The sequence below is a fragment of the Ranitomeya imitator genome, chromosome 2, assembly GCF_032444005.1.
Source record: "Ranitomeya imitator isolate aRanImi1 chromosome 2, aRanImi1.pri, whole genome shotgun sequence".
NCBI classification, from domain to species: Eukaryota; Metazoa; Chordata; class Amphibia; order Anura; family Dendrobatidae; genus Ranitomeya; species Ranitomeya imitator.
This window is the reverse complement of record NC_091283.1, coordinates 249,782,515-249,807,457: the sequence shown is the minus strand read 5'-3', so window position 1 is coordinate 249,807,457 and position 24,943 is coordinate 249,782,515. Positions and strand designations below refer to the sequence as shown.

General features: G+C 45.8%; 2 protein-coding genes across 2 annotated transcripts in view; both read right to left on the bottom strand.

Moving 5' to 3' along the window:
- LOC138666356 (oocyte zinc finger protein XlCOF22-like) overlaps positions 1-15,916 on the bottom strand; it is a 39,763-nt gene extending 23,847 nt beyond the window's left edge. Inside the window, exon 1 of the mRNA XM_069754584.1 lies at positions 15,001-15,916. Coding sequence (XP_069610685.1) covers positions 15,001-15,916 — 916 coding nt within the window. The remainder of the gene's footprint in view (positions 1-15,000) is intronic.
- LOC138662926 (oocyte zinc finger protein XlCOF8.4-like) overlaps positions 1-24,943 on the bottom strand; it is an 866,299-nt gene that overhangs the window by 468,989 nt on the left and 372,367 nt on the right. The gene's annotated exons all lie outside the window — the stretch shown is intronic.

Genomic DNA, 24,943 nt, shown 5'->3' with positions numbered 1-24,943 from the left:
TGAGCTTGAAGTTCAACTTTAATCTGTTTAGAAGTTTTTCTGGGCTCTTTTGTTACCATTCGTATTATCCATCTCTTTGATTTGTCATTAAAATTCCTCCTGCGGCCACGTCCAGGGAGGTTGGCTACAGTCCCATGGATATTACATTTCTGAATAATATGTGCAACTGTAGTCACAGGAACATCAAGCTGCTTGGAGATGGTCTCATAACTTTTACCTTTAACATGTTTGTCTATCATTTTCTTTGTAACCTACTCAGCCCTATATACAGGCCACTCACTGATTTCAAGACTGTAGACCCCTGTGATGCTAGTTAGTAGACACACCGCAATTTATCATGTCCCTTTTGTCACATTATTTTCAGGGGTAACACCCTTTCTGTCCAGGCCTATTTCATGTGTTTTCTTTTCAACCATGCTGCCACAGAATGTAAAAAAAATAAATGTCTGACTTTCATTTGTTCATTTTCATAGATCTTTTATTTCTTATTACTTTTGTCAGATTCAAGTTATTTCTGGCACCATTGTGGGTTTTTCTGTCATTAAACGAGGGGTACCAACAATTTTGACCACGTATGTGTAGATTATAACCCTCCGTGAATTAATTTATAAAATGGAATCACTTTATGGGGATTTTGACTATTCTGGTTTTCTGTCATTTAGTCATATTAGGGCTTCTGCATTTGGTGGGTCCAGTCTCATCTGGGATCTGTTCCTGCTGTCCAGCTGGAGTAATCTGCTCCCTACTTCAGCCAATTGGAAAGTACCACACCCTACTAAAGCTCAAAGCACATGGCCGGAATCTGCCAGAAACAGCGTTGTTCTCCTCTGGTTCAGTCCTCTGTGCTCAGCTTGTGGCTTGTGTATTTGTTTCCTGTTGTGACTGTGGCCCGTTTACTGACTACTCTTGTGTCTTCTGATTCTGTATTCTCTCCTTCCGGTTCTGACCCAGCTACCTGACTATTCTTCTTGCCATCTAATACCACAGAATAGCAGGTAACACCATGGTCCAAGCCTAGGGGTCCCAGTGTAAGTCCAGATCCATGTAATGGTGTTAAAGGGTGATGAGCAAGGCGATCCTTGGGATATGGAAAGCAGAGAAGATAGTGCCAAGCATGTTCATGGTGGAGATCTTTTGAGCTGCCAGTTGACCATGAACATTGCTCCCGATACATTGTGTCTGCAAACTATCCCAGCTATATCTGCAGTCAAACAGCTAAATGGCTCCTTCCCTTCTGAACACGGCCATGTGCCCAGAGAGTAGTGTACAATCGTATGTAGGGTATTGTGAGAAGTGGGAAAATAATTTGTAAGATCCATTTGTTTTCTATTATCCTTTGTGAATAATTCCAAAGTTATCACCACATAAAGTGACCACGTCAGATTTTAACCCCTTTCTGCCATCTGATGGAATAGTACGTCTGATGGCAGATCTCCTGCTTTGACGCGGCTCCTGCGGTGAGCCCGCATCAAAGCCGGGACATGTCAGCTGATTTGTACAGCTAACATATGCCTGCAATAGCGGCGGGTGGAATCGAGATGCTGACAGCGGCATTTAAAAAGCGCTTCTGGCCATACGGCTAGAAATGAGCGCACCGATGACCCCCATCACGTGATCAGAGGTCATCGGTGCGTTGACATAACAACCAGAGGTCTCCTGAAGACCCCTATGGTTGTTGATGCCAGATTGCTGTGAGCGCCACCCTGTGGTCGGAGCTCATAGGAATGCTGTAATTGAGATACATAGAGGTGATCTGAGCATCACCTCTATGTAGCAGAGCCGCTCAGGCTATGCCAGCTTCTAGCCTCCCATGGAGGCTATTGAAGCATGGCAAAAGAAAAAAAATAATTTTTAAATATGAAAAAAAAATTAAAAAAAATAAAAGTTCAAATCACCCCCCTTTCGCCCCATTCAAAATAAAACAATCAAAAAAATCAAACCTACACATATTTGGTATCACCGCGTTCAGAATCGCCCGATCTATCAAAAAAAAAATCAAGAAAAAACTTCCAAAAGCCAGTAATACTTTTTTTGGTCGCTGCGACATTACAGTAAAATGCAATAATGGGCGATCAAAAGGTCGTATCTTCACCAAAACGGTATCATTAAAAAACGTCAGCTTGACACACAAATAATAAGACCTCACCCAATCCGAGATCATGAAAAACGGAGACGCTACAGGTCTTTGAAATTTTTTTTTTTTTTTTTTTAGCAAAGTTTGGATTTTTTTTTTTACCAATTACATTAAAACCTAAACATGTTTTGTGTCTATGAACTCGTAAGACCAGGAGAAACATAATGGAAGTCAGCGTTAGCATTTAGTGAACCTAGCAAAAAAGGCAAACAAAAAACAAGTGTGGGATTGCACTTTTTGACAATTTCACCGCACTTGCAATATTTTTTTCCTGTTTTTGGGTACAAGACATGGTAAAACCAATGATGTCATTCAAAAGTACAACTTGTCCCGCAAAAAATAAGCCCTCACATGGCCATATTGAGGGAAAAATAAAAAAGTTATGGCTCTGGGAAGGAGGGGAGGGGAAAATGAAAAAAGCTCCAGGGGTTCAAAATGGCGCCTGATTAAGAACACAAAACTGGCTGCAGGAAGAGGTTAAATCAGAGGATTCTGGACACTACTGTAATCAAAAACTGACTATAGACAATAACATCTACTGAAATGCTCAAACTGAACAGTCTCCATCAGTAATAAATGAGCAGCTAGTGGTGAAACCTCTCTGGGGTAATTAGAGCACGGGGCTCGGTGACTTCACAATCTAAACTATCGGAAGCTCCAATATTTTCTGTCAGATGAGTTTCAAGAAGAAATATTACACAGTTATAGAGAACTGTGTATAATAGTGCAGAGCGGAGATGTCTTAAAGGGATCCTGTCAGCAGGATTGTGCTCAGTGACTACAGACACTGTCAGGTCGGTGCCGTTATACTGATTACACCGATACCTGGTGATGAAATCCGTCTTGTGGTTGTTGTTTAATCTTCGTAGTTTTCAGTTAATTAGATTCTTGTGCTCTGGGGTGGGGCTGTGGGCGGGGCTTTGTGCTGCTCTGGGGCGGGGCTGGGTGCGGGGCTTTATGTGGTGCTCTGGGGTGGGGCTTTATGCGGTGCTCTGGGGTGTGACTGTGGGTGGGGCTGTGCGTGTGGGATGTGGGTGGGGCTTTGTGGTACTCTGGGGGGGACTGTGGGTGGTGCTGTGGGTGGGGCTTTATGTGGTGGTTTGGGGCGGGGCTTTCTGTGGTGCTCTGATTACATATTCATCTGTATTGGCTTATGACAGGTCACCGATTCCTCACTGATCTGCCCCCATTTTTACATAATGCATATAATAGGATTGATAATTATTGTTGATAATGCCTATAATATTGTGGCTATTGGGAGGCTTACAAAAAAAATGACATCCAGCAAAATGTCTCCGGTGATGGCAGCGCCTGCGCAGTAGCATCTATTAGTAAGAGAGTAACCACCGATCGACCAAACTGCTGCATGACCAGCTCTACCCTCGCCTACTGTATTCTCACCCATCACTTGTAGATTGTGAGCCCTCGTGGGCAGGGTCCTCACTCCTCCTTTACCAGTTATGACTTGTATTGTTTAAGATTATTGTACCTGTTTTCATTATGTATACCCCTCCTCACATGTAAAGCGTCATGGAATAAATGGCGCTATAATAATAAATAATATTAATAAGAGATAGATGCTACTGGACAGGCGCCGCTGATGTCATTTTGCTGGATGTAATTTTTTTTCTACGCCTCCCAGTAGCCACAATATTATAGGTATTATCAACAATAATATCAACACTATTATATGCATTATGTAAAAATGGGGGCAGAACAGTGAGGGATCAGAGACCTGTCATAAGCCAATACAGATGAATATGTAATCAGAGCACCACATAAAGCCCCACCCCCAGAGCACCACATAAAGCCCCGCCCACAGCCCCACCCCAGAGCACCACATAAAGCCCCGCCCACAGCCCAGCCCCAGAGCATGAGGATCTCATTAACTGAAAACTATAAATACAGATTACAGAACAGTAAACCAGAGTAGCATTCATTTATGGTGGACCATTGGAGCTACTATGAATCCTGACCAGAAGATTAGAGGAAATAATATTGCTCCCCATTTCAGGAGAGATTGTGCAGTAATCTGAATTTCTTAGGATCAGAAACAATGTAATTTATGAGGTGGAGTGAATCCATGAAACCAGGGCTGGAGCCAACACATCTCCTGCAGGCGGGAATAAATGTATATTACAGCCGTCAGCCACACACAGCTCAGAGATATATCATGGCACCGGTGTGATGGGTTTATGTAGATCATCACAATCCTCCTGGAAGTTAGTCGGATTTAATACAAATTGAAAAGTCAGGATAAAGGGAAACTCTGTTATTGAGCAGAAATTCACACTAGGCCTCACTGCACATTTAATGTTGTCGATCATAAAAGTGAAGTTTGGCCAGAAAGACGGGACCTGGTCTTGTAGGGACCATATGATCACATTCAGCAGCACAGAAGGGAGAGAAGGGAGATTCCTCCGATAAGATCTCAGGGTTCTAGGAAGCCACCAGCATCATTACCCTCCGCTTTCTGTTACAGGCCCATCATAATATTTTTCTTCAAGTGATTTTTTATCTTGTCAGCACATTCTACGGACGCTGTCATTTGGCTTTATAGTTTACAGATCTGGGCAGGTAACAGCGTCTCCTAAACCCAGGGGGGAGGTGGATCCTCCAGGTTGTAAGTTCTATAGAAAAGGGCTTTCAATGCCCAAAGTCATTAGAACAGTTTTGGGTGGAGGAGAATGTTGTGGTCTAGAGGCAAAATGGTGATCATGGTAATACGGCCGTACTACACCACCGATAAAGCAGCCACAGCCGGTGATGAGAAGAATCTGTGACTTCTCTGCATTTAGTGGTCACTTGTTGTGAATTCCGCTCTTGGGCTCCCTCCGGTGGTTGTAAGTGGCACTTTTGTGAGTTCTGCTCTTGGGCTCCCTCCGGTGGTTTTAAGTGGAATGGCTGCTCCTTGGATTTAGCAGTCAGCAGCTGCTTCGACTAATTGTCTATTCTGCTCGGCTATTTAGCCTGGCTCTTTTCTTCAGCTTGTGACACTTGTCAATGGTTCCTGGTTGGATTCACATCTCTGCTTGGATTTCCCTGATATCCTGACCAGTTCAGCAAAGATAAGTCCTTGCTTTGCTCTTTTCTGTCCACATGTTGTGGACTTCATTGTTCGGTACATTCTATGTTTTTGTCCAGCTTGTCAGTATGGATTATTTCAGTTAAGCTGGAAGCTCTGGGAAGCAGATTTACCCTCCACACCTTTAGTCAGGTGTGGGGATTTTTGTAAACTCTGTGGTGGATTTTTCTAGTTTTTAATACTGACCGCACAGTATTCCGTCCTGTCCTATTTATCTAGCTAGACTGGCCTCCTTTGCTACATCCTGATTTCATTCTACGTATGTCTTTTCCCTCTCCACTCACAATCATTATTTGTGGGGGGCTATCTATTCTTTGGGGACTTTCTCTGAGGCAAGATAGCTTTCCTGTTTCTATCTTTAGGGGTAGTTAATTCTTAGGCTGTGACGAGGTGTCTAGGGAGTGACAGGAACATCCCACGTGTTGTGAATTCTGTTGTTGAACTCCCTCCTGTGGTCGTGAATGGTACTTCGGCGAGTTCTGTCCATGGACTCCCTCTGGTGGCTGTGACTGAAGCTGCTGCTTCTGAGGTTCCTTACACAGGTGACGTGGTTTATCCTTTGGTTGGCTGCTCTATTTAACTTCACTCAGATCGTTACTCCATGCCAGCTGTCAATGTTCCTGTGCTTGTTCAGTTCGCTCTTGGATCTTTCTGGAGACCTGTCTCTTCCTGCAAGAAGCTAAGTCCCCGTTTGTTATTTTCTGTTCATGGTTTTATAGTCCAGCTCGCTTTCATGATTTTGTCTTGCTAGCTGGAAGCTCTGGGATGCAGGGTGGCGCCTCCGCACCGTGAGTCGGTGCGGGGGTCTTTTTGCACACTCTGCGTGGTCTTTTGTAGTTTTTGTGCTGACCGCAAAGATACCTTTCCTATCCCCTGTCTATTTAGTTAGTCTGGCCTCCCTTTGCTAAAACCCTGTTTCATTTCTGTGTTTGTGACTTTCATCTTAACTCACAGTTAACATTTGTGGGGGGCTGCCTTTTCCTTTGGGGAAATTTCTCTGAGGCAAGGTAGGCTATATTTTCTATCTCTAGGGCTAGCTAGTTCTTAGGCTGTGCCGAGGCGTCTAGGCCTGTTAGGTACGCTCCATGGCTATTTCTAGTGTGTGTGATAGGATTAGGGATTGCGGTCAGCAAAGTTCCCACTTCCCAGAGCTTGTCCTGTGAGTTTAACCATCAGGTCATTCCTGGTGCTCCTAACCACCAGGTCATAACACCCACGGCTGCTTCTAGTGTGGTGTTGAGCTTAGGAACTGCGGTCAGTACAGGTACCACCTCCTTCAGAGCTTGTCCCATGTTGCTCCTAAACCACCAGTTCATAACAGTCACTACTCACCTGGGTAGCCATATGTGGGAATCTCCTCTTCACACCACTCATCACCCCTCACATATGTCTCTGTAGTATTAATATGGGTCAGATCTTCACCCTGAAACAAATATTATAAAAGTCACCGACAGATGGAGAAGTCCCATCTATGATCAGCTCTAATCCTGCCATCTCCACCGTTCTCATTACACAAGTATAAAACATATAATACTGGTGGATAAAACAAGACTGAGCACAAGATCTTCACCGGCGTCTACACATCATAGGGGAGATCTCCTGACACCTTCTCTCCATCTACCTGATGATCCTGAGGAACATTGGGATCTTCTTGGTTACAGTCCTGTGGAAGAAGAGGACGGGGACATCTCTCTGGTGTTGTCCTCTTACTGGATAGATCTGGAGGAAACACATACAGGGAGTGAATTCATTCTTTACATACAGATAATTATAGGCCATGTGTATTTAGTCCTGTCTATTACCTGGAGATGTGAGGGGCTGGGGAACCTCCATTATGACGTTCTTGTACAGATCTCTGTGTCATTCTAAATACTCCCACTCCTCCATGGAGAAATAGACAGTGACATCCTGACACCTTATAGGAACCTGACACATACAATGATACCGTCATCCCCCGATCCCTTCATAGCGTTACTGTATAATGTCCCAGCATTCCCAGCAGTGTCACCTCTCCAGTCAGCAGCTCAATCATCTTGTAGGTGAGTTCTAGGATCTTCTGGTCATTGATGTCCTCATGGATCAGGGCGTGAGGTGGAGGCCCTGTGATTGGGCTCAGGGGTCTTCCCCATCCCTCAGACACAGGGTCCTGACAGCGATCACTAGAGGTCTTCTTCACCACTGTGTAATCCTGGTAATGGAAAGACACATTAATAAATCTCACTACAGACATCTCCAGAGTCCTCACCTCTCCAGTTCTGTCCATCTGTTATTCCCATAGATAAGAATGATGTAATGTGACGTCATCAGAATCTCTCACCTCTCCAGTAAGCCGGAAGAGGATCTCTAGGGTGAGGTGTAATATCCTCTCCGCCATCTTGTCTCTGTCCATATCCATCTTTGATGGGTAAATCTGGAAAATTATCTTTTGTAGAAGATCTTCACTGAGAGGATCCGATATTGTAGAGACCTGAATGAGAAGATGAGCCGATGTAACATCATAAGAATCCTGTGTAATAATACAATTACTGGAGATAATAAGGGAAACATATGAGGAGATTTATTATTTTACAGTATTTAGTTTCCTCTTTACATCTACTAATAAATCCTATATATTTAGACCACAGATAACAAGCAGTTTCCTCCTCGGAGTCGGCAGCTGAATACGTTTCTCATAGACTCATCTTTCATAACGCTAATTCTCGTCTCATTTACCGACCCTGGAATCGGCATTAGCAATACTGCAGGAGATATTCATTACACACGAAATGAGAAATAACTACTTCATGATGAGGACGACATCTTCATCTTCTACTACGGCTCTAGAGACAGATTTGGCCAGAGTCGGTCACTGACTCCATCACCACCGGCCTCTATATGAAGGTTTCCCGTCTTCACCGCACTGTAATCTTCTATCACGTTACATCTCAGCTCTGATTCACACACAGAAGTTTGAGGTTTTTGGAAAAGTTTGTTTGTAAAAACATCAAGACAGGAAATATTTGATCCTAAAGTCTCCATGTACAGTGATTTATTGGGTTTATTTCTGGCCTTAGGCTTTCCTATATTACAGGAAAAACACCAGAAAAAACAGAAATTAAAATGTTTCTAAAGAAAATTGACTCCAACAATTCTTGTAAAAAGAAAAAAACATGGAAAAAGCAGAAGACACATTTTATCATTTCTAACATGTTAAACATTTATTAAAAAGAAATTAATCTTTTTGTGCCCCAGAACATAGATGTGCACCGCAGGGACAGCACAAATGAGGCTTCAACAAAAACCCTGGCAGTTTAACCACTTGCTGCTGTGAAAAGCAAACATGACATCTAAGAAGGTGACAGAGTTTGGCTGAATGCCCCCGCCCCCAAGTACTGGATAGTATGGGGCGGCCTAGTTATTACGATGTCTGGGCTGCAATGTATGAAGGTCTATTAGGCCAGAGGCAGCGTCCAATAAGTTACCTTTTACTGCCCCCATACACATTAGACTAAAGTTCCATGAAATCACTGATTTCGGGGGTTTGGGCGACTATATAATGTATTTGGGGGCCTCCCGACAGATGATGTCAGGGCAGAGAAGGATCTGACATCCTGAATGTCAGAGGATAATCCGTTTGTTCTTCCTATAGATAATCCTCCACTAGAGGAGTCTGGAGGCGACTCTCTCATACAGACCCCAGGAAAGCGGGAATATTTGTGTGTATGGGGGAGTCGGGAGAGATGGCCGTCTGCCAAATGACCATTCAGCCAACTCTTATCTCATGTGTATGGGGCCATTAGTATTACACTGACAGCAGTGATGATACACGGCACTACAGTAGTACAGGGCATCACCGGAGCCATCAGAGGCTTTTATGTTGTATGATTGCACTGATCAGAGGGGTTTAACAAAGGGTTAAACCCATCATAGTTTCAGCAACTCAGATAGCTACAGACCGGTCTCCAACCTCCTCTTCATTTCTAAACTCTTGGAGTGCCTAGTCTACTCCCGCCTTACCCATTACCTCTCCACTCATTCCCTCCTAGACCCTTCACAGTCCGGTTTCCGCCCCCTACATTCGACAGAAACTGCACTTATCAAGGTGACCAATGACCTTCTGACAGCAAAATGTAATGTTGACCACTCTCTGCTCATTCTTCTCGACCTTTCTTCATCTTTTGACACTGTTGACCACCTTCTCCTACTCTCTAGGCTCCAGTCACTAGGCATTAAGGACAGTGCTCTCTCCTGGTTCTCCTCCTATCTTTCTGACCGCTCCTTCAGTGTTCTGTTCTCTGGCTCCACTTCATCTCCTCTTCCTCTCACTGTTGGGGTATCTCGGGGCTCACTCCTTGGCCCCTTTCTCTTCTCCCTCTACACGGCCCCAATTGGACAGATCATCAGCAGATTTGGCTTTCGGTACCATCTTTATGCTGATGACACACAACTATACACGCCATCCCCTTACCTTACCCCTGCTGTACTACAGAACACCACTGACTGTCTGTCCACAGTCTCCGACATCATGTCCGCTATCTATCTGAAACTCAACCTCTCCAAAACTGAACTTCTTCTGCTCCCGCCATCTACTAACCTCCCTAAACCTGACGTTTCCCTCTCCATGGGTGGCACCATAATAACACCCCGGCAGCAGACGCGCTGTCTGGTGTTATGTGTGACTCCGATCTCTCCTTCACATCCCATATACAATCTCTTGCCCGCTCGTGCTGCTTACACCTAATGAACGTCTCTAGAATCCGCCCTTTTCTCACCATGTAAACAACAAAAACCCTCAATGTCGCCCTGATGTACTCCCGCCTGGACTACTGCAATGCTCTATTAATTGGCCTCTACCTCACTCTACTTTCCCCTCTCCAGTCTATCCTTAAGGCAGCAGCCAGGGTCGTCCATCTGGCTAATCGTTACTTGGATGCGTCTGCTCTTCGCCAGTCGTTACACTGGCTGCCCATTCATTACAGGATACAATTCAAAGTACTTGTTCTCACCCACAAAGCTCTCCACAGTGCGGCACCCCCTTACATCTCCTCCCTCATTTCTGTCTATCGGCCTTGCTGACCGCTGCGCTCTGCAAATAACTTTCGACTAACCTCTGCACTAATCCGTACCTCCCACTCCCGACTCCAAGACTTCTCCCTCGCTGCGCCAATCCTCTGGAATGCTCTACCACAAGATATTAGGACCATCCACAATTTGCATAGTTTTAGGCGCTCGCTCAACACACATTTGTTCAGAGCGGCCTATCATGTTCCCTAATCAGTTATTTTGCTTGTGTGTAGCCCATTTACTATCTCCATCTATCCCCGCACCCCCTGAAGATGGCTGGACCATCATTGTAAATACATCATTGTAAATACACACCTGTACTTTGTATCTCCCCCACCTCATTGTAGATTGTAAGCTCTCACGAGCAAGGGCGGCTTATTTCGCTTATTGTATTGTTAACATTGTTACTTATGACTGTTGTGTTTGAAACTGTTAAACTGTAAAGCGCTGCGGAATATGTTGGCGCTATATAAATAAAGATTACTATTTTTTATTATTACGATATGGAAAGCAGAGTCACTGCACAATGTTAGTTAAGTCTCGTCCATAACTACTTTATTATACTCTATTATCCTGTACACAGTGGAGGAGATAGAAATCACAGGTCCGACAGCAATAACTGGAATTGGGCCCTCCAAGGAAAAGAAAAAAAATCTATATAAATAAAGCTGAGTGTATGTATGTATGTATATATGTGTGAGTGTCAAGCCACGCCCATTCTGCATAGCAACCAATCACTGAGCATCTTTCATTTCAGAAGAGCTGTTTAAAAGAAGCAGAGCTGTGATTGGTTGCTGTGAGCAACAGTTTTCCCACTCCACAACACCTCAGCAGACACTGACCGGGTGGGAGACATCTAGCATCCCTGGGAACATAAGCTCCAGCCATTTTCTGCCCCCCAGAAAGGAGCAGAGAGCACATGACAGAAATGATTCCCCCTCCTCTATTACTGCCGCGCTCTATTGTTACCGGCGTAGAAAATCTCATCATCAGCGGCCGCACACAGAGCCGCACTGCCAGGTTACATAACAGCACATCTCCAGGAACTCCCTGCTCAGCGCCACCAGCTCGGGACTATGGGATGGAGGATGTGTGATGGGTATATGGGCACTGGACTATGGGATGGAGGATGTGTGATGGGTATATGGGCACTGGACTATGGGATGGAGGATGTGTGATGGGTATATGGGCACTGGACTATGGGATGGAGGATGTGTGATGGGTATATGGGCACGGGACTATGGGATGGAGGATGTGTCATGGCTATATGGGCACGGGACTATGGGATGGAGGATGTGTGATGGGTATATGGGCACAGGACTATGGGATGGAGGATGTGTGATGGGTATATGGGCACTGGACTATGGGATGGAGGATGTGTGATGGGTATATGGGCACGGGACTATGGGATGGAGGATGTGTGATGGGTATATGGGCACTGGACTATGGGATGGAGGATGTGTGATGGGTATATGGGCACAGGACTATGGGATGGAGGATGTGTGATGGGTATATGGGCACGGGACTATGGTATGGAGGATGTGTGATGGGTATATGGGCACGGGACTATGGGATGAAGGATGTATAAAGGCTATATGGGCACGGGACTATGGGATGGAGGATGTATGATGGGTATATGGGCACGGGACTATGGGATGGAGGATGTATCATGGGAATATGGGCACGGGACTATGGTATGGAGGATGTGTGATGGGTATATGGGCACGGGACTATGGGATGAAGGATGTATGAAGGCTATATGGGCACAGGACTATGGGATGGAGGATGTGTGATGGGTATATGGGCATGGGACTATGGGATGAAGGATGTATGAAGGCTATATGGGCACGGGACTATGGGATGGAGGATGTATGATGGGTATATGAGCACAGGACTATGGGATGGAGGATGTGTGATGGGAATATGGGCACGGGACTATGGTATGGAGGATGTGTGATGGGTATATGGGTATGGGACTATGGGATGAAGGATGTATGAAGGCTATATGGGCACGGGACTATGGGATGGAGGATGTGTGATGGGTATATGGGCACTGGACTATGGGATGCAGGATGTGTGATGGGTATATGGGCACTGGACTATGGGATGGAGGATGTGCGATGGGTATATGGGCACGAGACTATGGGATGGAGGATGTGTGATGGGTGTATGGGCATGGGACTATGGGATGGAGGATATGTATGATGGGTATATGGGCATGGGACTATGGGATGGAGGATGTGTGATGGATATATGGGCACTGGACTATTGGATGGAGGATGTGTGTGATGGGTATATGGGCACTGGACTATGGGATGGAGGATGTGTGATGGGTATGTGGGCACGGGACTATGGGATTGAGGATGTGTGATGGGTATATGGGCACTGGTCTATGGGATGGAAGATGTGTGATGGGTATATGGGCACTGGACTATGGGATGGAGGATGTGTGATGGGTCTCTGGGCATGGGACTATGGGATGGAGGATGTGTGATGGGTATATGGGCACTGGACTATGGGATGGAGGATACGTATGATGGGTATATGGGCACTGGACTATGGGATGCAGGATGTGTGATGGGTATATGGGCACTGGACTATGGGATGGAGGATGTGTGATGGTATATGGGCACAGGACTATGGGATGCAGGATGTGTGATGGGTATATGGGCACTGGACTATGGGATGGAGGATGTGTGATGGATATATGGGCACTGGACTATGGGACGGAGGAATTGTGATGGGTGTATGGGCATGGGACTATGGGATGGAGGATGTGTGATGGGTATATGGGCTTGGGACTATGGGATGGAAGATGTGTGATGGGTATATGGGCACTGGACTATGGGATGGAGGATGTGTGATGGGTATCTGGGCATGGGACTATGGGATGGAGGATGTGTGATGGGTATATGGGCACTGGACTATGGGATGGAGGATACGTATGATGGGTGTATGGGCACTGGACTATGGGATGCAGGATGTGTGATGGGTATATGGGCACTGGACTATGGGATGGAGGATGTGTGATGGGTATATGGGCACAGGACTATGGGATGCAGGATGTGTGATGGGTATATGGGCACTGGACTATGGGATGGAGGATGTGTGATGGGTAAATGGGCACTGGACTATGGGACGGAGGATTTGTGATGGGTGTATTGGCATGGGACTATGGGATGGAGGATATGTATGATGGGTATATGGGCATGGGACTATGGAATGGAGGATGTGTGATGGGTATATGGGCACTGGGCTATGGGATGGAGGATGTGCGATGGGTATATGGGCACTGGACTATGGGAAGGAGGATGTGTGATGGGTATGTGGGCACGGGACTATGGGATGGAGGATATGTATGATGGGTAAATGGGCATGGGACTATGGGATGGAGGATGTGTGATGGGTATTTGGGCACTAGACTATGGGATGGAGGATGTTTGTGATGGGTATATGGGCACAGGGTATGGGATGGAGGATATGTGTGATGGGTATACGGGCACTGGACTATGGAGTAGTAGTCCTTCCCAAAACAAAAATAATTGTGGGTAAGAATAAAATTTATACAATCAATAATAAAAGAAATTTGGTCACTTGGTAAAATTCCCTCTTTAGATAAGAAATATTGAACGGCTTCACAACCTTTCTGGTGCTGAATCACTGTATATAAGGAGGTGATGTCGAGTGTGCCTATTATATAGTGGTCCTCCCACCGAACCGTTTGTAATATCCATAGTATATGAGCACTATCCTTTAAATAGGAGGGAAGTGAAGGACATAGTTTCTGTAGGTGGCAATCGACGTATCTCGACATGTTGGTTGTGAGGCCTCCTATAGCTGAAATTATAGGCCTGCCTGGCGGACGTAACAGGTCTTTGTGAATCTTGGGTAGATAATAAAAACATGGGACTCTGGGGTGTGTTATATTTATAAAATCATATTCACATTTGTTTAGGAAGCCTTTTTGTAATCCCATTTTGATTAAACTTTGCATTTCAAGGATATAACTGTCAGTTGGATCTGCCTTAAGTGTTTTGTATGTACACTCATCTCCCAATAGGCGTAAAGATTCTTTGTTATAATCCTCAGTATTTAAAATTACTATACCACCCCCTTTATCTGCTGGCCTTATCGTGATATTTTTGTTTTCTTGAAGTTGTCTAATTGCTCTCCGTTCACGATGAGACAGATTGTACTTATATTTAGAGCAGTTTTTATTTGATATATTCCTGATGTCATTAATAACATTTCTCTGAAAAGCGTTAAAGGCCTCAGAGTATTCCTGGATGGGGTGGAAATTAGATTTATTTTTTAGGGAAGTATGTTGGTATGGATCGAATATCGCTACGGTGCCATCTGCTTCATGACTAGTACGTTTTTTCTTTACATAATATGTTTTGATGGCCAGCTTTCTCATAAACAATTTGATACCTACAAAAGCCTCGAATTTATTGAATTTTGTACTTGGGCATATTTTAAACCCTTATCTAATAACGTTACCTCACTCGTATCTAGTTTATGGTCACTGAGATTAAATATCTTTTGTTCTAGTGTTACTAGTTCACTCTTTTGTTGTGATTGTTGTTGCTGATGTTTGTTCTTTTTTTTGGTAAGTTTCCCGGCCCTACACCCCCTTTTTCGTGATTTTTTCGAACTACCTGAAAAAAAGGAAGATGACTCTGTTTGGTTTTCTGTTGTTTCGTTTTTCTCTGTTCTAGGGCTCGGAAGGATGTTTTACTAGTTGTTGGTAGCTGTGGACTACATTCTCTTTGATTGTTTTCAGAGGAGTTCACCACATTCTTAAGTGGAAGGAATCTATTTTGAGTTGTTACTGAAGATATGAGAGTGGAGATCTCGGGTACATTATTTTGAATGTTATCCTCAGTATTTATATCCGAATTTGGATTGCTATCAATGATCTCATTAGAAAAATTCTCCACATCCGAAGTGACATGGATGGAAAATCTTTCACTTAAAGACAGGGTGGAACCCTCACCACCCTGTATTTCATCCAATGTCACTAGTGGGCAATTCCCTCTCATGGAACACTCATCCTCCTGGTTTAGAGTGTTTCCCTTTGTTAGTTGGTATTCACCCATTTGATTTGTTTCATTTAACTGGAGGGTACCTCTATTATCTAATCTTAGATCCCTACCGAATTTTCTTAGTTTTTTTTCAATAATCTCCTTTTCTTTTGTTTTTATTCTCCTCCTTATACTGTTAGATAGATGTATGATCTCCTTGGAAGATTCAAATGGTTTGATCTCCTCAAACAAATTGGAGATCTCGTTACGGATCTTAATTAGCTCGTCTTTTCTTTTCTTAATAATAAACAGTACCACACTTCTAGAGAAATCGTTAAACATCGCATCCCATTCGGCCATGGTATCCAGATCCCCAATATCACCTGATAAGGTTTTATATACCACCAAGCCTTTAGGTATACAGTTCAGTGACAGATATCTTTCCAGCGTTGCTATTTCCCATAAGTCTCTCATCTCTTTAATTAAAAGTTGTTCTAAAGTCCTTAGAAATTCAATGGTTTTACTTAGGTCTTGCTTATTTGAATCCAGATATATTTCCTGGAGGTCTGTTTGAAAAAACTTCTGGATCTTATAGATCCTTTCTCTCCTACCATCCCAGAGTTCACTCATGTTGAAAAATTCTATGCGTGCTGCAGCCACTTAGTAATAGTAGTTACTGCTATTTTATAAAAATATATAAAATATGGAAGCCAAAATTTAAAAACAACCAAGGGCGCTGCACATTCCTCGGTCCTCCTCCTGCTGCAAGTACACGGACACAACTACAAAAATGTCCGATACCAAGTGTAAAAACACAAAAACTATATATATGTATGTAATCGCACTGGAGGTGCCGATAAATCTAATACACAAGAAAAGATTACTATATAGAAAAACATTCACACTATGCTTAATTAGTTACCTCATTAGCATTTGGCGTCTATTTCCCATGTACCTGCGGTGCCGGGTTTTCCTATTAGTTTTAATGGTCTTTCCAGATATATACACAATGCTGATTTTCCAGAAATATGCGAGGAAGTGGATGTTAAACTGTCCCGGCCGGTGACAGTCACCCGTTACCTCACATGCGGTGTATTCCCGATCTTCAGCGATGAAGCCGCGCTTCAATAAGCAGATTGCCGGCGAGGTGCAGTCGCGCTACAGGACCTCGCGTGACGTCACATGCACGTGGTACTCCACGTGATCGGCTGATGGAATGCACCTAGGACCAAAAAGTCTATCCAACGCGTTTCGAAGTCAGCAGACTTCTTCTTCAGGGATGGTCCGGTGCAGGATGTAGGTGCTTTTATATCTTTCAGTGAGTAGAAGCGCTAGATCTATTGGTTAAAGGCAAAAAGTTCAATTTCACTATTTAATCCATTCGGCATGAGTGTGTTCAATTCGAAGATCCACCTACTTTCTTCCCTTGACATCTGGTGGATGAAATTGCCTCTCCGCCAGTTCTTTTTTACTATTTTTATCCCGGTGACTAGGGTTGAGCGACCTTGACCTTTTTAGAGTCGAGCCGTGTTTCGCGAAACCCGACTATCTTAGAAGTCGAGTCGAGTGGAATCGGCTGATTATCGCGAAAAGTCGGGTATTGCCCGAAACACGAAACCCAATGCAAGTCAATGGGGGAGCATAGTCGGCAGTGAGTGGAGGCCAGGAAAACACCTACACTGGCCATTTTAATGGCAAAAACATCCATTCTTGTTACAGAAGCTTGTCAATCGTAATTTACCTTAAAATAATTAGAAGGCATTTGAAATTGGGGGTCATTTGGCTAAAGTTGTGGGGGGTAGGGCTGGTTCAAGTAATTAGTGGGCCCAGGAAATCTGGAACACGTCACGGCAGTGGAGCAGGGAGAGGTAAGTATTTCAACTTTGCAAGTGCTGAGATCCTGAGCAAGCAGGGGGGGCCCACTCGTTGGCATTGGCACTGGCACTCTCAAAGTACAGCGGTGTGTTTGCACGGCGGGGGCACCTCCCACCGGCAGCAACACTTTTGCGTACTATGAGAGGCCCTGTGCCAGTGACGTCGCCAACTAGTATTCCTCCCCTCACCTGATGAAGGAACCTGCACTTTCATCTGCACCTTCCTCTTTGTCCCCGTGTAAGGTGGTATGGTATGCGGGAAGAGGAACCTGACTTTCAGCAGGGTCACAATCTTGCTGTGTAGCGTGCACGGGGAATTTTGCGTTATGGGTCAATGTACCAGCAGACTCATCTATCACTGGCTGGGCAATGGACAGGATGAGGAGGAAACACAGATATAGGCCCAAAGAATAATGTGGGCTAAATGCAGTTCAAAATTGGTAACACAGGACTAACCAGGGGGCATTGCAGTGGAGGACAACTGGAATGAGAGGCTGACACAGAGAGTAGGCCCAAATCAGTAAGTAGTCGAAATGCAGTTCAAAATTGTCAACCGTAGTAAACAGGTGGCACAGCTTTGTTCAGTGGAGGAGAACAGCAAGGAGTGGCAGACACCGATAGTAGGCCCCAACCCAACTAGTAGGCCAAATGCAGTCTAACATTAACAACTACTTAACGAGAGCCTGAAAATGGAATTTCAGGACAGGAAACCAGGAGAACAGCAAGGAGAGGCAGACACTGTTAGTAGGCCCCAAACCAACTAGTACGCCAAATGCAGTTGTTCCATTTAACCACTATTTAACAAGAGCCTGAAGATAGAAGCTCAGGAAAGGCAACCTGGAGAACACCTTGGAGTGGAACACACCGTCTCTACACCCCATACCCAATTTGTAGGCCTAATGCAGTGTAGTTTCCAACAACTACTAAACGAGAGCATTAAGATCGAAGCAATGGCGAGGAAACCTGGGGAACACCTTGGAGTGGAACACACCATCTCTCTACACCCCATACCCAATTTGTAGGCCTAATGCAGTGTAGTTTCCAACAACTACTAAACGAGAGCATTAAGATCGAAGCAATGGCGAGGAAACCTGGGGAACATCTTGGAGTGTAACACACCATCTCTCTACACCCCATACCCAATTTGTAGGCCTAATGCAGTGTAGTTTTCTACAACTACTAAACGAGAGTCGGAAGACCGAAGCAATGTGGACGAAACCTGGGGAACACCTTGGAGTGGAACACACCATCTCTCTACACCCCATACCCAATTTGTAGGCCTAATGCAGTGTAGTTTCCAACAACTACTAAACGAGAGCATTAAGATCGAAGCAATGGCGAGGAAACCTGGGGAACACCTTGGAGTGGAACACACCATCTCTCTACACCCCATACCCATTTTGTAGGCCTAATGCAGTGTAGTTTCCAACAACTACTAAACGAGAGCCAGAAGATCGAAGCAATGGAGAGGAAACCTGGGGAACACCTTGGAGTGTAACACACCATCTCTCTACACCCCATACCCATTTTGTAGGCCTAATGCAGTGTAGTTTCCAACAACTACTAAACGAGAGCCAGAAGATCAAAGCAATGGAGAGGAAACCTGGGGAACACCTTGGAGTGGAACACACCATCTCTCTACACCCCATACCCAATTTGTAGGCCTAATGTAGTGTAGTTTCCAACAACTACTAAACGAGAGCATTAAGATCGAAGCAATGGCGAGGAAACCTGGAGAACACCTTGGAGTGGAACACACCATCTCTCTACACCCCATACCCATTTTGTAGGCCTAATGCAGTGTAGTTTCCAACAACTACTAAACGAGAGCCTGAAGATAGAAGCTCAGGAAAGGCAACCTGGAGAACACCTTGGAGTGGAACACACCGTCTCTACACCCCATACCCAATTTGTAGGCCTAATGCAGCGTAGTTTCCAACAACTACTAAACGAGAGCATTAAGATCGAAGCAATGGCGAGGAAACCTGGGGAACACCTTGGAGTGGAACACACCATCTCTCTACACCCCATCCCCATTTTGTAGGCCTAATGCAGTGTAGTTTCCAACAACTACTAAACGAGAGCCTGAAGATAGAAGCTCAGGAAAGGCAACCTGGAGAATACCTTGGAGTGGAACACACCATCTCTACACCCCATACCCAATTTGTAGGCCTAATGCAGTGTAGTTTCCAACAACTACTAAACGAGAGCATTAAGATCAAAGCAATGGCGAGGAAACCTGGGGAACACCTTGGAGTGGAACACACCATCTCTCTACACCCCATACCCAATTTGTAGGCCTAATGCAGTGTAGTTTCCAACAACTACTAAACGAGAGCATTAAGATCGAAGCAATGGCGAGAAAACCTGGGGAACACCTTGGAGTGTAACACACCATCTCTCTACACCCCATACCCAATTTGTAGGCCTAATGCAGTGTAGTTTTCTACAACTACTAAACGAGAGTCGGAAGACCGAAGCAATGTGGACGAAACCTGGGGAACACCTTGGAGTGGAACACACCATCTCTCTACACCCCATACCCAATTTGTAGGCCTAATGCAGTGTAGTTTCCAACAACTACTAAACGAGAGCATTAAGATCGAAGCAATGGCAAGGAAACCTGGGGAACACCTTGGAGTGGAACACACCATCTCTCTACACCCCATACCCATTTTGTAGGCCTAATGCAGTGTAGTTTCCAACAACTACTAAACGAGAGCCAGAAGATCGAAGCAATGGAGAGGAAACCTGGGGAACACCTTGGAGTGTAACACACCATCTCTCTACACCCCATACCCATTTTGTAGGCCTAACGCAGTGTAGTTTCCAACAACTACTAAACGAGAGCCTGAAGATAGAAGCTCAGGAAAGGCAACCTGGAGAACACCTTGGAGTGGAACACACCTTCTCTACACCCCATACCCAATTTGTAGGCCTAATGCAGCGTAGTTTCCAACAACTACTAAACGAGAGCATTAAGATCAAAGCAATGGCGAGGAAACCTGGGGAACACCTCGGAGTGGAACACACCATCTCTCTACACCCCATACCCAATTTGTAGGCCTAATGCAGTGTAGTTTTCTACAACTACTAAACGAGAGTCGGAAGACCGAAGCAATGTGGACGAAACCTGGGGAACACCTTGGAGTGGAACACACCATCTCTCTACACCCCATACCCAATTTGTAGGCCTAATGCAGTGTAGTTTCCAACAACTACTAAACGAGAGCATTAAGATCGAAGCAATGGCAAGGAAACCTGGGGAACACCTTGGAGTGGAACACACCATCTCTCTACACCCCATACCCATTTTGTAGGCCTAATGCAGTGTAGTTTCCAACAACTACTAAACGAGAGCCAGAAGATCGAAGCAATGGAGAGGAAACTTGGGGAACACCTTGGAGTGTAACACACCATCTCTCTACACCCCATACCCATTTTGTAGGCCTAACGCAGTGTAGTTTCCAACAACTACTAAACGAGAGCCTGAAGATAGAAGCTCAGGAAAGGCAACCTGGAGAACACCTTGGAGTGGAACACACCGTCTCTACACCCCATACCCAATTTGTAGGCCTAATGCAGCGTAGTTTCCAACAACTACTAAACGAGAGCATTAAGATCGAAGCAATGGCGAGGAAACCTGGGGAACACCTTGGAGTGGAACACACCATCTCTCTACACCCCATCCCCATTTTGTAGGCCTAATGCAGTGTAGTTTCCAACAACTACTAAACGAGAGCCTGAAGATAGAAGCTCAGGAAAGGCAACCTGGAGAACACCTTGGAGTGGAACACACCGTCTCTACACCCCATACCCAATTTGTAGGCCTAATGCAGTGTAGTTTTCACCAACTACTAAACGAGAGTAGGAAGATCGAAGCAATGTGGACGAAACTTGGGGACACACCTTGTGGCGGCAGACACCGTTAGTAGGCCCTACAAAAGTTGTAGCCCCAATGCAGTTTTAAAATTCCTAGAGGCTGAAAACAAGACTATTGACGCTCAGCTTTTTTCAAAGGAACACAGCTGAATTGAGTGGCACAGACAGACACAGCTAGTAGGCCTTAAACCAAAAATGTGGCTCACTGCAGCTTAAAAAAGGTTACAGGGGTACACAGGCAGCATTGCTCTGGGCAGTGGAGGACAATTTCAATAGTGGACCGCAGACAGACTTTGTACGCCTACTATTAAAAAAAGGATGCTCTATGCAATAAAAAATAGGTTCCAGGGGTACACGGGCAGCAGTGGTCTGGTCAGTGGAGGCCTAGTGGAAGGAGGCACCGCAGACAGGCTTCGAAGGCCTAACATAATAAAATTAGGCTGTAGGCAATTTAAAAAGGGTTCCAGGGGAACATGGGCAGCAGTAGACAGGTCAGTATAGTAGTAGTGGAAAGAACGGGCCGCAGACAGGCTTCGAAGGCCTAACATAATAAATTGGGCTGGCTGTAGGCAATTTAAAATTGGTTCCAGGGGTACACGGGCAGCAGTAGACAGGTCAGTGGAGGCCTAGTGGAAGGAGGGACCGCAGACAGGCTTCGAAGGCCAAACATAATAAAATTAGGCTGTAGGCAATTTAAAAATGGTTCCAGGGGAACACGGGCAGCAGTAGACAGGTCAGTGGAGGCCTACTGGAAGGAGGGACCGCAGACAGGCTTCGAAGGCCTAACATAATAAAATTGGGCTGGCTGTAGGCAATTTAAAATTAGTTCCAGGGGTACACGGGCAGCAGTAGACAGGTCAGTGGAGGCCTAGTGGAAGGAGGGACCGCAGACAGGCTTCGAAGGCCTAACATAATAAAATTAGGCTGTAGGCAATTTAAAAATGGTTCCAGGGGAACACGGGCAGCAGTAGACAGGTCAGTGGAGGCCTATTGGAAGGAGGGACCGCAGACAGGCTTCGAAGGCCTAACATAATAAAATTGGGCTGGCTGTAGGCAATTTAAAATTGGTTCCAGGGGTACACGGGCAGCAGTAGACAGGTCAGTGGAGGCCTAGTGGAAGGAGGGACCGCAGACAGGCTTCGAAGGCCTAACATAATAAATTAGGGCTGTAGGCACTTTAACATTGGTTCCAGGGGTACACGGGCAGCAGTAGACAGGTCAGTGTAGTAGTAGTGGAAAGAACGGGCCGCAGACAGGCTTCGAAGGCCTAACATAATAAATTGGGCTGGCTGTAGGCAATTTAAAATTGGTTACAGGGGTACACGGGCAGCAGTAGACAGGTCAGTGGAGGCCTAGTGGAAGGAGGGACCGCAGACAGGCTTCGAAGGCCTAACATAATAAAATTAGGCTGTAGGCAATTTAAAAATGGTTCCAGGGGAACACGGGCAGCAGTAGACAGGTCAGTGGAGGCCTACTGGAAGGAGGGACCGCAGACAGGCTTCGAAGGCCTAACATAATAAAATTGGGCTGGCTGTAGGCAATTTAAAATTAGTTCCAGGGGTACACGGGCAGCAGTAGACAGGTCAGTGGAGGCCTAGTGGAAGGAGGGACCGCAGACAGGCTTCGAAGGCCTAACATAATAAAATTAGGCTGTAGGCAATTTAAAAATGGTTCCAGGGGAACACGGGCAGCAGTAGACAGGTCAGTGGAGGCCTATTGGAAGGAGGGACCGCAGACAGGCTTCGAAGGCCTAACATAATAAAATTGGGCTGGCTGTAGGCAATTTAAAATTGGTTCCAGGGGTACACGGGCAGCAGTAGACAGGTCAGTGGAGGCCTAGTGGAAGGAGGGACCGCAGACAGGCTTCGAAGGCCTAACATAATAAATTAGGGCTGTAGGCACTTTAACATTGGTTCCAGGGGTACACGGGCAGCAGTAGACAGGTCAGTGTAGTAGTAGTGGAAAGAACGGGCCGCAGACAGGCTTCGAAGGCCTAACATAATAAATTGGGCTGGCTGTAGGCAATTTAAAATTGGTTACAGGGGTACACGGGCAGCAGTAGACAGGTCAGTGGAGGCCTAGTGGAAGGAGGGACCGCAGACAGGCTTCGAAGGCCTAACATAATAAAATTAGGCTGTAGGCAATTTAAAAATGGTTCCAGGGGAACACGGGCAGCAGTAGACAGGTCAGTGGAGGCCTACTGGAAGGAGGGACCGCAGACAGGCTTCGAAGGTCTAACATAATAAATTAGGGCTGTAGGCACTTTAACATTGGTTCCAGGGGAACACGGGCAGCAGTAGACAGGTCAGTGTAGTAGTAGTGGAAAGAACGGGCCGCAGACAGGCTTCGAAGGCCTGACATAATAAATTGGGCTGGCTGTAGGCAATTTAAAATTGGTTCCAGGGGTACACGGGCAGCAGTAGACAGGTCAGTGGAGGCCTAGTGGAAGGAGGGACCGCAGACAGGCTTCGAAGGCCTAACATAATAAAATTGGGCTGGCTGTAGGCACTTTATGATTGGTTCCAGGGGTACACGGGCAGCAGTAGACAGGTCAGTGGAGGCCTAGTGGAAGGAGGGACCGCAGACAGGCTTCGAAGGCCTAACATAATAAAATTGGGCTAGCTGTAGGCAATTTAAAATTGGTTCCAGGGGTACACGGGCAGCAGTAGACAGGTCAGTGGAGGCCTAGTGGAAGGAGGGACCGCAGACAGGCTTCGAAGGCCTAACATAATAAATTAGGGCTGTAGGCACTTTAACATTGGTTCCAGGGGTACACTGGCAGCAGTAGACAGGTCAGTGTAGTAGTAGTGGAAAGAACGGGCCGCAGACAGGCTTCGAAGGCCTAACATAATAAATTGGGCTGGCTGTAGGCAATTTAAAATTGGTTACAGGGGTACACGGGCAGCAGTAGACAGGTCAGTGGAGGCCTAGTGGAAGGAGGGACCGCAGACAGGCTTCGAAGGCCTAACATAATAAATTAGGGCTGTAGGCACTTTAACATTGGTTCCAGGGGTACACGGGCAGCAGTAGACAGGTCAGTGTAGTAGTAGTGGAAAGAACGGGCCGCAGACAGGCTTCGAAGGCCTAACATAATAAATTGGGCTGGCTGTAGGCAATTTAAAATTGGTTACAGGGGTACACGGGCAGCAGTAGACAGGTCAGTGGAGGCCTAGTGGAAGGAGGGACCGCAGACAGGCTTCGAAGGCCTAACATAATAAAATTAGGCTGTAGGCAATTTAAAAATGGTTCCAGGGGAACACGGGCAGCAGTAGACAGGTCAGTGGAGGCCTACTGGAAGGAGGGACCGCAGACAGGCTTCGAAGGCCTAACATAATAAAATTGGGCTGGCTGTAGGCAATTTAAAATTAGTTCCAGGGGTACACGGGCAGCAGTAGACAGGTCAGTGGAGGCCTAGTGGAAGGAGGGACCGCAGACAGGCTTCGAAGGCCTAACATAATAAAATTAGGCTGTAGGCAATTTAAAAATGGTTCCAGGGGAACACGGGCAGCAGTAGACAGGTCAGTGGAGGCCTATTGGAAGGAGGGACCGCAGACAGGCTTCGAAGGCCTAACATAATAAAATTGGGCTGGCTGTAGGCAATTTAAAATTGGTTCCAGGGGTACACGGGCAGCAGTAGACAGGTCAGTGGAGGCCTAGTGGAAGGAGGGACCGCAGACAGGCTTCGAAGGCCTAACATAATAAATTAGGGCTGTAGGCACTTTAACATTGGTTCCAGGGGTACACGGGCAGCAGTAGACAGGTCAGTGTAGTAGTAGTGGAAAGAACGGGCCGCAGACAGGCTTCGAAGGCCTAACATAATAAATTGGGCTGGCTGTAGGCAATTTAAAATTGGTTACAGGGGTACACGGGCAGCAGTAGACAGGTCAGTGGAGGCCTAGTG